Source organism: Tupaia chinensis, unplaced genomic scaffold, assembly GCF_000334495.1.
Source record: "Tupaia chinensis unplaced genomic scaffold, TupChi_1.0 Scaffold146584_1, whole genome shotgun sequence".
Lineage (NCBI taxonomy): Eukaryota > Metazoa > Chordata > Mammalia > Scandentia > Tupaiidae > Tupaia > Tupaia belangeri.
In genome coordinates this window covers 478,196-489,422 of record NW_006206439.1, presented here as the reverse complement: position 1 = coordinate 489,422, position 11,227 = coordinate 478,196, and the positions used below count along the sequence as shown (strand labels likewise).

Below are 11,227 nucleotides of genomic sequence, written 5' to 3'. Positions count from 1 at the left end.
TAGTGGACTAAGAAGAACAGCTAATTCGAGAACTCATGGGTCCTGGGGACATGGGTCCCTTCTGGTCACACTTAGGGGTCAGAGTGGACTGAAGGAAGCTGGGACCAAAAGATCAGGCAACACAGGAAAAAAAAGGAGGTCAGACACAGCGGGAATTGGACCCCAGAGCATCGGGGAACCAAACACTGCTCCAGCTCCAAAGGCACTAAAATCACTTGTGCCTGGGACCAGCAGATGGCGTGATGGTTACAACACTGGACTCTGACAAAGCTGACTGTGGTTCGTGTCCCGGACCCAGCGTCTTAAAACTCACACTGGGCACGTGTGCGTGCGTGCCCAAGATCCCGAGAGGAGAATGGAGGAGAAGGGATTGCAGCGTGGCCATCCCCCGGGGGGTGATTTCTCGCTTTCTGTCTCTCTCTCTCTCTCTCTCTGTCTCTCCGGTGAGTGCACGTGCCCTATAGCACAGATCTCTCTCAAGAAGAAATAAATAAAACCTGCTGTGCCCGGGTTAGGTACTCTCCCTGGCCAGGGACCCGGCCAGGTGACCCGGCCAGGTGATGTCATGGTGCTGACTCTGCTTTCCTGCCTGTAAAACAGGGTTAACAATAGCACCTGCCTCAGAGGGAAGCCCGTGTAAGGGAGGTGATGCCCGAAGCCATGAGGGCCCTGAGCAACAGCTGTAGTCTTCAGTGTCCACCTTCTCCCGCCTTTGTCCCAGGTCTGTCCCCCAACTTCCAGGAGTCGTTGTGCCTTAGCGTGACCATTCTCCTTCAGCCCGAGGGGAGGCTCAGCAAGTTTTCAAGCTGCCAGTGCGAAGATTCGAACCTTATCTAGCCAGGTGGGATCTGACTCCCTTAACCATTAGGCTACAGGGCCAGCCTGGCCCTTTCTCTTCTCACGCCAGATACACAACCCCTGCTGGCCTCTCCCACTTAGCCATGCTCCCACCCCCAGCTGCCCTGCTCACGTATCTCTGGGGCCTACAGAACCTTCCGGGCCACTCCCCCAGGCTTCAGCCACCCACACCCTTCGGAGCCTACTTATGGAAACAGCCCAGGCTAACTCAGCCTTCTTGCAGGCAGCTCCAGAGGGCCTCGCTGCGTGTCTGCGCTCCATTCGCCTGGGGTGAGAACTGTGTCTCACCTGGCATCCCGGGACCTCCTCTCAGGTGACAGTCTAATGGGACCTTCTCCCAGCTTTGTCCCAGGTCTGTCCCCCCACTTCCAGGAGTCGCTGTGCCTTAGCGTGACCAGTTCTCCTTTGCCCGAGGGGAGGCTAGCGGGGAAGGGAGACATCCGACATGTTCTGAACTGGGGGCTGTGCAGGGGGCCCAGGACAGGGCACGGGGGAGGAGGTCCCCAGACAGAGGACAGGGCCACCTCTATGTCCACTGCGGAAGTGCACTGGCCTTCCTGAGGCAGTGGTGCCCCAGGGAGGGCCATCTCCGTACCCTCTGCCAGCTCCCCACTCCCACGCTGGACACACAGATGGGGTGGGGGCTGTCAGGAAGTAGAAGGTGAGCCCCACCCTCCCGTGCTGGAAAACACCATGGAGAGATGACAAGCTCATCCTGTCCCGGAGCCGGGCTGTGGCCTTGTCTGCAGTCAGCAGAGATAAGCCCCAGGGGCCGCCATGGTTTCCGGAAGGGGGCCTCGGTCCCAAGGTGGGCCTGGAGACCTCCAGAAAGGCAGAGGCCGCTACCCTCTGGTCGCTGAGAAACCCAGGCAGGCACCCCCATCTCTTGGCCTCAGTCGGTCCCTGTTGTTTCTGAGGCCACTGGGCTTCCAATCCCACCACCTATGTTCCCTTAGCACCGAGAAATTCTTTTTTCCTCCTTCTTTCTTTCTTTCTTTCTTTTTCTTTTTATTTATTTATTTATTTTTGGGATCGGGTGCATGCGGGGTCCCTTCTGGTCACACTTAGGGGTCAGAGTGGACTGAAGGAAGCTGGGACCAAAAGATCAGGCAACACAGGAAAAAAAAGGAGGTCAGACACAGCGGGAATTGGACCCCAGAGCATCGGGGAACCAAACACTGCTCCAGCTCCAAAGGCACTAAAATCACTTGTGCCTGGGACCAGCAGATGGCGTGATGGTTACAACACTGGACTCTGACAAAGCTGACTGTGGTTCGTGTCCCGGACCCAGCGTCTTAAAACTCACACTGGGCACGTGTGCGTGCGTGCCCAAGATCCCGAGAGGAGAATGGAGGAGAAGGGATTGCAGCGTGGCCATCCCCCGGGGGGTGATTTCTCGCTTTCTGTCTCTCTCTCTCTCTCTCTCTGTCTCTCCGGTGAGTGCACGTGCCCTATAGCACAGATCTCTCTCAAGAAGAAATAAATAAAACCTGCTGTGCCCGGGTTAGGTACTCTCCCTGGCCAGGGACCCGGCCAGGTGACCCGGCCAGGTGATGTCATGGTGCTGACTCTGCTTTCCTGCCTGTAAAACAGGGTTAACAATAGCACCTGCCTCAGAGGGAAGCCCGTGTAAGGGAGGTGATGCCCGAAGCCATGAGGGCCCTGAGCAACAGCTGTAGTCTTCAGTGTCCACCTTCTCCCGCCTTTGTCCCAGGTCTGTCCCCCAACTTCCAGGAGTCGTTGTGCCTTAGCGTGACCATTCTCCTTCAGCCCGAGGGGAGGCTCAGCAAGTTTTCAAGCTGCCAGTGCGAAGATTCGAACCTTATCTAGCCAGGTGGGATCTGACTCCCTTAACCATTAGGCTACAGGGCCAGCCTGGCCCTTTCTCTTCTCACGCCAGATACACAACCCCTGCTGGCCTCTCCCACTTAGCCATGCTCCCACCCCCAGCTGCCCTGCTCACGTATCTCTGGGGCCTACAGAACCTTCCGGGCCACTCCCCCAGGCTTCAGCCACCCACACCCTTCGGAGCCTACTTATGGAAACAGCCCAGGCTAACTCAGCCTTCTTGCAGGCAGCTCCAGAGGGCCTCGCTGCGTGTCTGCGCTCCATTCGCCTGGGGTGAGAACTGTGTCTCACCTGGCATCCCGGGACCTCCTCTCAGGTGACAGTCTAATGGGACCTTCTCCCAGCTTTGTCCCAGGTCTGTCCCCCCACTTCCAGGAGTCGCTGTGCCTTAGCGTGACCAGTTCTCCTTTGCCCGAGGGGAGGCTAGCGGGGAAGGGAGACATCCGACATGTTCTGAACTGGGGGCTGTGCAGGGGGCCCAGGACAGGGCACGGGGGAGGAGGTCCCCAGACAGAGGACAGGGCCACCTCTATGTCCACTGCGGAAGTGCACTGGCCTTCCTGAGGCAGTGGTGCCCCAGGGAGGGCCATCTCCGTACCCTCTGCCAGCTCCCCACTCCCACGCTGGACACACAGATGGGGTGGGGGCTGTCAGGAAGTAGAAGGTGAGCCCCACCCTCCCGTGCTGGAAAACACCATGGAGAGATGACAAGCTCATCCTGTCCCGGAGCCGGGCTGTGGCCTTGTCTGCAGTCAGCAGAGATAAGCCCCAGGGGCCGCCATGGTTTCCGGAAGGGGGCCTCGGTCCCAAGGTGGGCCTGGAGACCTCCAGAAAGGCAGAGGCCGCTACCCTCTGGTCGCTGAGAAACCCAGGCAGGCACCCCCATCTCTTGGCCTCAGTCGGTCCCTGTTGTTTCTGAGGCCACTGGGCTTCCAATCCCACCACCTATGTTCCCTTAGCACCGAGAAATTCTTTTTTCCTCCTTCTTTCTTTCTTTCTTTCTTTTTCTTTTTATTTATTTATTTATTTTTGATATAGGGTGCATGTGCTCGCTGGAGAGACAGAGAGAGACAAAGAGACAGAAAGTGAGAAATCACCTCCCAACGGGGACGGCCATGCCACGATCCCCTCTCCTTCAATTCCTTCTCGGGATTTGGGACATGCACACACACGCATCCGGAGAGAGAGTGTCCACCTTCTCCCGCCTTTGTCCCAGGTCTGTCCCCCAACTTCCAGGAGTCGTTGTGCCTTAGCGTGACCATTCTCCTTCAGCCCGAGGGGAGGCTCAGCAAGTTTTCAAGCTGCCAGTGCGAAGATTCGAACCTTATCTAGCCAGGTGGGATCTGACTCCCTTAACCATTAGGCTACAGGGCCAGCCTGGCCCTTTCTCTTCTCACGCCAGATACACAACCCCTGCTGGCCTCTCCCACTTAGCCATGCTCCCACCCCCAGCTGCCCTGCTCACGTATCTCTGGGGCCTACAGAACCTTCCGGGCCACTCCCCCAGGCTTCAGCCACCCACACCCTTCGGAGCCTACTTATGGAAACAGCCCAGGCTAACTCAGCCTTCTTGCAGGCAGCTCCAGAGGGCCTCGCTGCGTGTCTGCGCTCCATTCGCCTGGGGTGAGAACTGTGTCTCACCTGGCATCCCGGGACCTCCTCTCAGGTGACAGTCTAATGGGACCTTCTCCCAGCTTTGTCCCAGGTCTGTCCCCCCACTTCCAGGAGTCGCTGTGCCTTAGCGTGACCAGTTCTCCTTTGCCCGAGGGGAGGCTAGCGGGGAAGGGAGACATCCGACATGTTCTGAACTGGGGGCTGTGCAGGGGGCCCAGGACAGGGCACGGGGGAGGAGGTCCCCAGACAGAGGACAGGGCCACCTCTATGTCCACTGCGGAAGTGCACTGGCCTTCCTGAGGCAGTGGTGCCCCAGGGAGGGCCATCTCCGTACCCTCTGCCAGCTCCCCACTCCCACGCTGGACACACAGATGGGGTGGGGGCTGTCAGGAAGTAGAAGGTGAGCCCCACCCTCCCGTGCTGGAAAACACCATGGAGAGATGACAAGCTCATCCTGTCCCGGAGCCGGGCTGTGGCCTTGTCTGCAGTCAGCAGAGATAAGCCCCAGGGGCCGCCATGGTTTCCGGAAGGGGGCCTCGGTCCCAAGGTGGGCCTGGAGACCTCCAGAAAGGCAGAGGCCGCTACCCTCTGGTCGCTGAGAAACCCAGGCAGGCACCCCCATCTCTTGGCCTCAGTCGGTCCCTGTTGTTTCTGAGGCCACTGGGCTTCCAATCCCACCACCTATGTTCCCTTAGCACCGAGAAATTCTTTTTTCCTCCTTCTTTCTTTCTTTCTTTCTTTTTCTTTTTATTTATTTATTTATTTTTGATATAGGGTGCATGTGCTCGCTGGAGAGACAGAGAGAGACAAAGAGACAGAAAGTGAGAAATCACCTCCCAACGGGGACGGCCATGCCACGATCCCCTCTCCTTCAATTCCTTCTCGGGATTTGGGACATGCACACACACGCATCCGGAGAGAGGTTTAAGACCCCGGGTCTGGGACTCGAACTGCAGTCGACTACGTGGGAATTCAGCAACGTAACCATCTGCTGGTCCCAGCACCCAGAAGCTCTGGGCTCCCCTCACGCATCTCAGGGGCTGACCTTACAGGCTCACCAACCTTCCCAGGCTAGCTGCACACACTCTCGTGGCCAAGTGGAGGGGCACAGAGGCTGCTGCAGGTGCCAGTGGGAAGCCAGAGGGATGCCAGGGCCACCCAATGATGGCACATTGGGCCTGGGACCCACAGCGACACAGCTACAAGAGACAGAGCCACCTGGATATAGTCACCAACACACACCCAACGTACAGTGACAAGAATGCCCGCCCGCAGAGTAGTAGCTACCGCTGGGATAAGCTCCTGTTATTAGCACAGGCACTTAACCCCCGACTGTGCTCTGAGGAAGGCACTGTCATTACGCCCGTTTTACAGATGAGGAAACTGAGGCTCAAGGACATTGCATGCTGTCATCAGGACTGCAGGCAGCCTGCCCACAGACGGAGTCAGGGCTATGACAGTGCTGGACGCAGCCACCGCTCAGGGACACACTGCCGCAGGGTAACATCAGAAACTCCACAACACACAAGCTCAAACAGATGGACAGAAGCACTCGGTCACTCCGGGTCACCCGCTGTCACATCTCTCACACAGAGTCACACTCAAAGGCACGACATCACACTGGACCAAGTACCGACACGCAGTACCACGAAGACACCGTTGGTGCCACAACGTCACACACTTGGTGACACAGCTGAACACGCCATCATCACTGCACATGTGTGTGACGGAGTCAGTCACCACTAGGCCACATGCCGGGTCACCCACTGTGTCACTTGTCACATACAGGCACACAGCTGTGCAGCATCGCACTGGACCACAAACTGACCTGCACATCACCCCATCGGGTGACACAGTCATGACTTTCACACTCAGCCACACCAGGAGTCAGGGTGGCAAGGGGCCAGGGTTTGGGCAGGGCTGAGGCAGGTCAGGAGAAGGGGTAACTAACCAACCTCCCCAGTATCCACCCTCAGGTGCCACCATTGCAAACGCAGCCCCCCAGTGGGTCACACAGAAGTACTAAGCCGGTCCAGTCAAAGGCTCCAAGGCAGGTGGCCCCCGAGCTTAGGGACAAGCAGTCTGAGCCCTGCCCTGGCTGCTGGCCCATCCCAGCAGATATCCGCGCTCCCTGCGCCCCTTACCCAGCCTCTGCCCATTGAGCGCTGCCACCTTAAGGCTCTCCTCCCGCAGGTACAGCTCCCTGGAGCGGGCCCGGCTCGGGAGCCCCAGACACTGCATGGCGCTCCGCGGTGCACTGCCGCCAAGGAACCAGGTCCGGGACAGTGCAGCCTTCAGAAGCCTGCCCGAGTCCAGGGGCGGGATCGCCACCCTGAACGGGAGCAGGGGCGGAGCCGGGCGGGGAAGGGCGGGGCTAGAACACAAAGGGAGGGTGGGGACCCGGGGGCGGGACCTCCTCTCTAGAGGTGGAGCTAGTGGGAAATGCGAACTGAAGGAGGCGGAGCCAGACCCTGGGGGCGGAGCCTGCCCGGGCTGGGCGGGACCAGCGCCCTCGGAGGTGGGGCAGGAGCGGAACGCCGGCCGGCAGAGGTGGAGCCCGTACTCCCGGCAGGGTGGGACAAAATAGGAGAAAACTGGGCAAAAGCCCGAGGCCAGAAAGTGAGCCGGGGGCGGAGCCAGAGCCGAGAAGGTGGAGCGCGGGAGAAGCTTGGCCCGGGAGGCGGAGTTCAGGCCCGGGGCCACCGCCGGGGAGGTGACGCGGAGGCAGAGCCAAGCCCAGGAAGCCGGCTCGGGGCGGAGCCAGGGCCCGGGAGGAGAGCCGGGGAGGGGCCCTCGCTGGATAGGCGGTGTCCCGGCAGCGAGAGCCGAACCTCGACTTCGGACACAGTGTGGGGTGCAGCCAGGGCCAGGGCTTGGGTTCTGGACCGCGCATTCCGACACCGGCTAGGAGAGGGGCCGGGTGAGCAGTAGGCAGAGCCGAGGGGCGTTCCGGCGGACTAGTCTACCGAGAAGGGGATGGGCGAGAAGGGGATGGGGGGGTCAGGGGGACCTGGCCAGACCACCCCGCCGCCGGCCACTTTGCCGGTTATTCAATGCGTTCTTGTGGCTCACTGCTACTGCTCTGCTGGCGAGCCCCAGGTCCCTCCCTCAGTTTCCCCACCCGAGTGGGGTGATCTCCAGGGTGCCGGGCGAATGGACTTCTTGGAAACAGGCCGATTTTCAAAGAAACCCATTCAAGCAGGCGTGGTTTGATGAAGAGGTGAGAAAGACTGCAACTTTGTACCAAAGTGCGCAGCCACCCCACCCGGGAACAGTGGGTCCTTTCATGAGCGTGACAACCTCCCTTTCATTCCCCCAGCGATTATTTATTGAGCCCCTACTGTGTGCCAAGGTCGGGGCTGCACCCAGAGGCCTGGCTCACTCCTTACTCTGCCTCTGCCTAGGCGCCCATTGCCCCCCTGCGGCTCTGGCATCAAGCGGACCGTGAGTCACTCGCAAAGCCAGTTTTGGGCACAGACAAGCGCAGCCGTCACAATGAACTAGAGCACAGAAGGAGCTTGCCTAAGCGCACACCGCGAGAACAAATCGTGAGCAAGGTGTGCGAGTACTGAAAGGGGGCCGCGGAAAACTGTCTTCACTTACAGAGGGGGGAGCAGAATGTGAGGAGCCTGTGTTCTAGAGACACCACGCCGCTTGTCTTTATATATAGAGAGAATTATTTTTATTTAAATTTATTTATTTATTTATTTACTTTATGGGGAGAGAGTTTTTGTTTGTTTGCTTCTGTTTTTTGCTATAGGGCGTGTGCACTTGCCAGAGAGACAGAGAGAGACAGAGAGACAGAACGTGAGAAATCACCCCCCAGGGGGGATGGCCACACCGCAATCCCTTCTCCTCCATTCTCCTCTCAGGATCTTGGGCACGCACGCACACGCGCCTGGAGTGAGTTTAAGCCACCGGGTCCAGGACTTGAACTGTGGTCAACTACATGGGAATCCAATGACATAGCCATTATGCTAACTGCTGGTCCCTCTTTATTTATTTTAATTTGACGGGGGTGAGTGGTGGGTGGAGAGGGGAGTGTGAGACACGTAGCCGCCAAGTCCGGGACTCGAACTGCACTTGGCTGTGTGGGGGGAGTCCAGTGCCCTTAACCACCATGCCACCTGCCGGCATCAGAGAAACCACACAGTGATTCTTAACTGGACCATCCATCACCCAGGGTCCTGTGGATAGAATCACTTCTCAATGTAATTTGTTTCCTTTGAATTCATATATGTATACATGCACGCGCATACACACACACACACACACACACACACACACACACACATACATTTAAAAATATGATCCAGGCCAGCAGGTGGCATGGTGGTTAAGGCACTGAATCTCACATGGTTGTCCCCAAGGTTGGAGTCCCAGACCCCTTTTTCAAGTCAACACACTGGGCATGTGGGCAGGTGTGCCCAACATCCTGAGAGCAGCATGGAGGAGAAAGGATTGCAGCGTAGCCATTCTGGGAGGGGGGGAGGGGATGTGATTTCTCACTTTCCCTCTCTCTCTCTCTGGTGAGTGCACGCACCCCATGGCGAACATCTAAAATAAGAATAAAAACACAATCCTGAGAAGGGGTTCACACTTTGACGGCCAAAGTGGCGCATCGCACAAAAACAGCGAAGTTGGGTGTGGGTCAGTGTGCGCCTGTGCAGCAGGCTGGGACTCGGGGACCGTGAACATCACAGAGGTGGTGGGGAGCTGGCCACTCCACTTGCTATGACAGCTCTGGAACCACCATCTCTTGGGGGTACTGGCTTTTTTTTTTAACCTAGAACCCCTGTGCCCATTCGTGTTTTACCCCCACAACTACATGTACTGCCGTGTCGGGAATGAGTAAACAGGCCCAAGGAAGCAAAGAGTCACATGGTAAAAGGCCAAGCTAAGGCGGGAATCCAGGTCTCCGAGGGCCAAGAGACCTGAAAGGCAGGTTTCTAGGAAGAGAAGGGCTGGACCTCAGCTTTGGAAGTGGTGCGGGGCGGAGTCCAGGCCAAGGGGAGGAGCTTCCACTTTCCTAAGTGCCAGTTCTTGCAGCGGGATAGGCCAGGGGGTGGGAGTAGGGGAACTTAGTGAGATGGATGGACTCAGTGAGAGGAGGGCCCTGGGAGGCTCTGCTGGAGATCCAGAGAAGCCCGTCCAGGCCTAGCCAAAACAGAGAGCAGAGGTAGTGGGCTAGGGACGGAGGTGGGAGTGCGCCTCAGTCTAGGGCTTCAGAGGCACCCGAGGGTGTCCCTTGGTCTTTTTTTTTTTTTTTTCTGAGAGGTTTCTGCTATAGGGCGTGTGCGCTCACCAGAAAGACAGAGAGAGAGACAGAAAGCGAGAAATCACCCCCCAGGGGGCATGGCCACGCCACAATCCCTTCTCCATTCTCCTCTCGGGATCTTGGGCACGCACGCACACGCACCCAGTATGAGTTTAAGCCGCTGGGTCCAGGACTCACATCCCACGGTTGGCTACATGGGAGTCCAGCAACATAGCCATTACGCTAACTGCTGGTCCTGGTCCTTTTTTTTTCTTTTTTTTTAGCCATTACGCTAACTGCTGGTCCTGGTCCTTTTTTTTTTCTTTTTTTGGAGAGGTTTTTGCTACAGGGTGCGTGTGCTTGCCAGAAAGACAGGGAGAGACAGAGAGAGAAAGCGAGAAATCACCCCCCCAGGGGGGATGGCCACGCCCAATCCCTTCTCCTCCATTCTCCTCTCGGGATCTTGGGCACACACGCACACGTGCCCGGCGTGAGTTTAAGCCGCCGGGTCCTGGACTTGAACCACAGTCAACTACATGGGAGTCCAGCAACATAGCCATTACTCCAATTGCTGGCCCTGGTCCTTTACTTTTAAGATTTTTTTTTTAGAATTATTTTACTTTACTTATTTATTTGCTTTTTATTTGATCAGAGGGACAGAGAGGGGAGAGGGAAAGTGAGAAAGCAAGCCACCAGGTCCAGGACTCAAACCATAGTCAGCCATGTGGGAGTCCAGGGCCCTTAACCACCATACCACCTGCCAGCCTGCCTCTTGGTTCTTAAGTCCAGTTCTGGTCGTATGTTCCCTGGCTCAGGTCACCGACCACCTGAACTGTGGACAGCGATTCCCAGGGCAGGCTAACTTGGGCAGTGTTCTGACTGCCCATGGATACGACCTCATTCAACCCTCAGCAACCCTTGGAGATGGTTGATCTTATCCCCACTTAACAAATGAAGAGAGTGGACACAGAGAAGTCAAGGGATTTGTCTGAAGTGAAAGCTGAGATTCGAACTCAGATACTTTGCACCCAGCATCGATGCCTGCATACCACACTGCCCGCGCGTGCATTTGGAGCGAGGACAGAGGGACATCTCCCATCTAAGTGAGCACTGTAGCCCCCAGATTCACAGAGGACATCCTGAAGCAGATCCCCAACTGCCCGAACCAGGGAGCGTGGTCTTGTCGCTCATGTCCAGTGCGGTGGGACCTGCCTATGGCAGGGATGCAGACTCCAGTAGAGTGGGGACAACTAGAACAGCCCCTGGCACGGTGATGACCCCTTCCCACCACCAGTTCTCCTCGGGTTCTTGGTGAGCCGTGCAGACAGAAGGCAGTTAAGGGAGGCAGCTTTAGATGACGAGCTAGAAGCGCAGGGCCTTCAGGGGACACAGTTTGTGGTCACAGTGCTCATGCCAGCCCAGCAGGAAGGGCTGCACAGGCATTGAAGAGGCAGCAGGATGGGCCAGAGGGGCCAGGGGCCAGCCCCCTGCCACAGGAGCTCATGCCAGCCCGGCTCTGACCAAGGCTCCACATGTCTCCCCTCTCCAGGCAAGAGAACAGGGCTGCCCCAGAAAAGAAAATGGACAAAGGCAGACACTGGAGACAGAGCTCCTTCCAGCAGGAACTGCCACTGCTGCAACGTTAGAGGC

The 11,227-nt window shown here is 57.5% G+C and overlaps 1 protein-coding gene across 1 annotated transcript in view; it reads right to left on the bottom strand.

Moving 5' to 3' along the window:
• PLCD1 (phospholipase C delta 1) overlaps positions 1 to 6,635 on the bottom strand; it is a gene marked incomplete in the record, with an annotated part of 20,233 nt that extends 13,598 nt beyond the window's left edge. The window contains 1 exon segment of the mRNA XM_027768467.1: positions 6,465 to 6,635. Within this exon segment, the coding sequence (XP_027624268.1) occupies positions 6,465 to 6,561 (97 nt within the window).
• Positions 6,636 to 11,227: the final 4,592 nt, after the last annotated feature.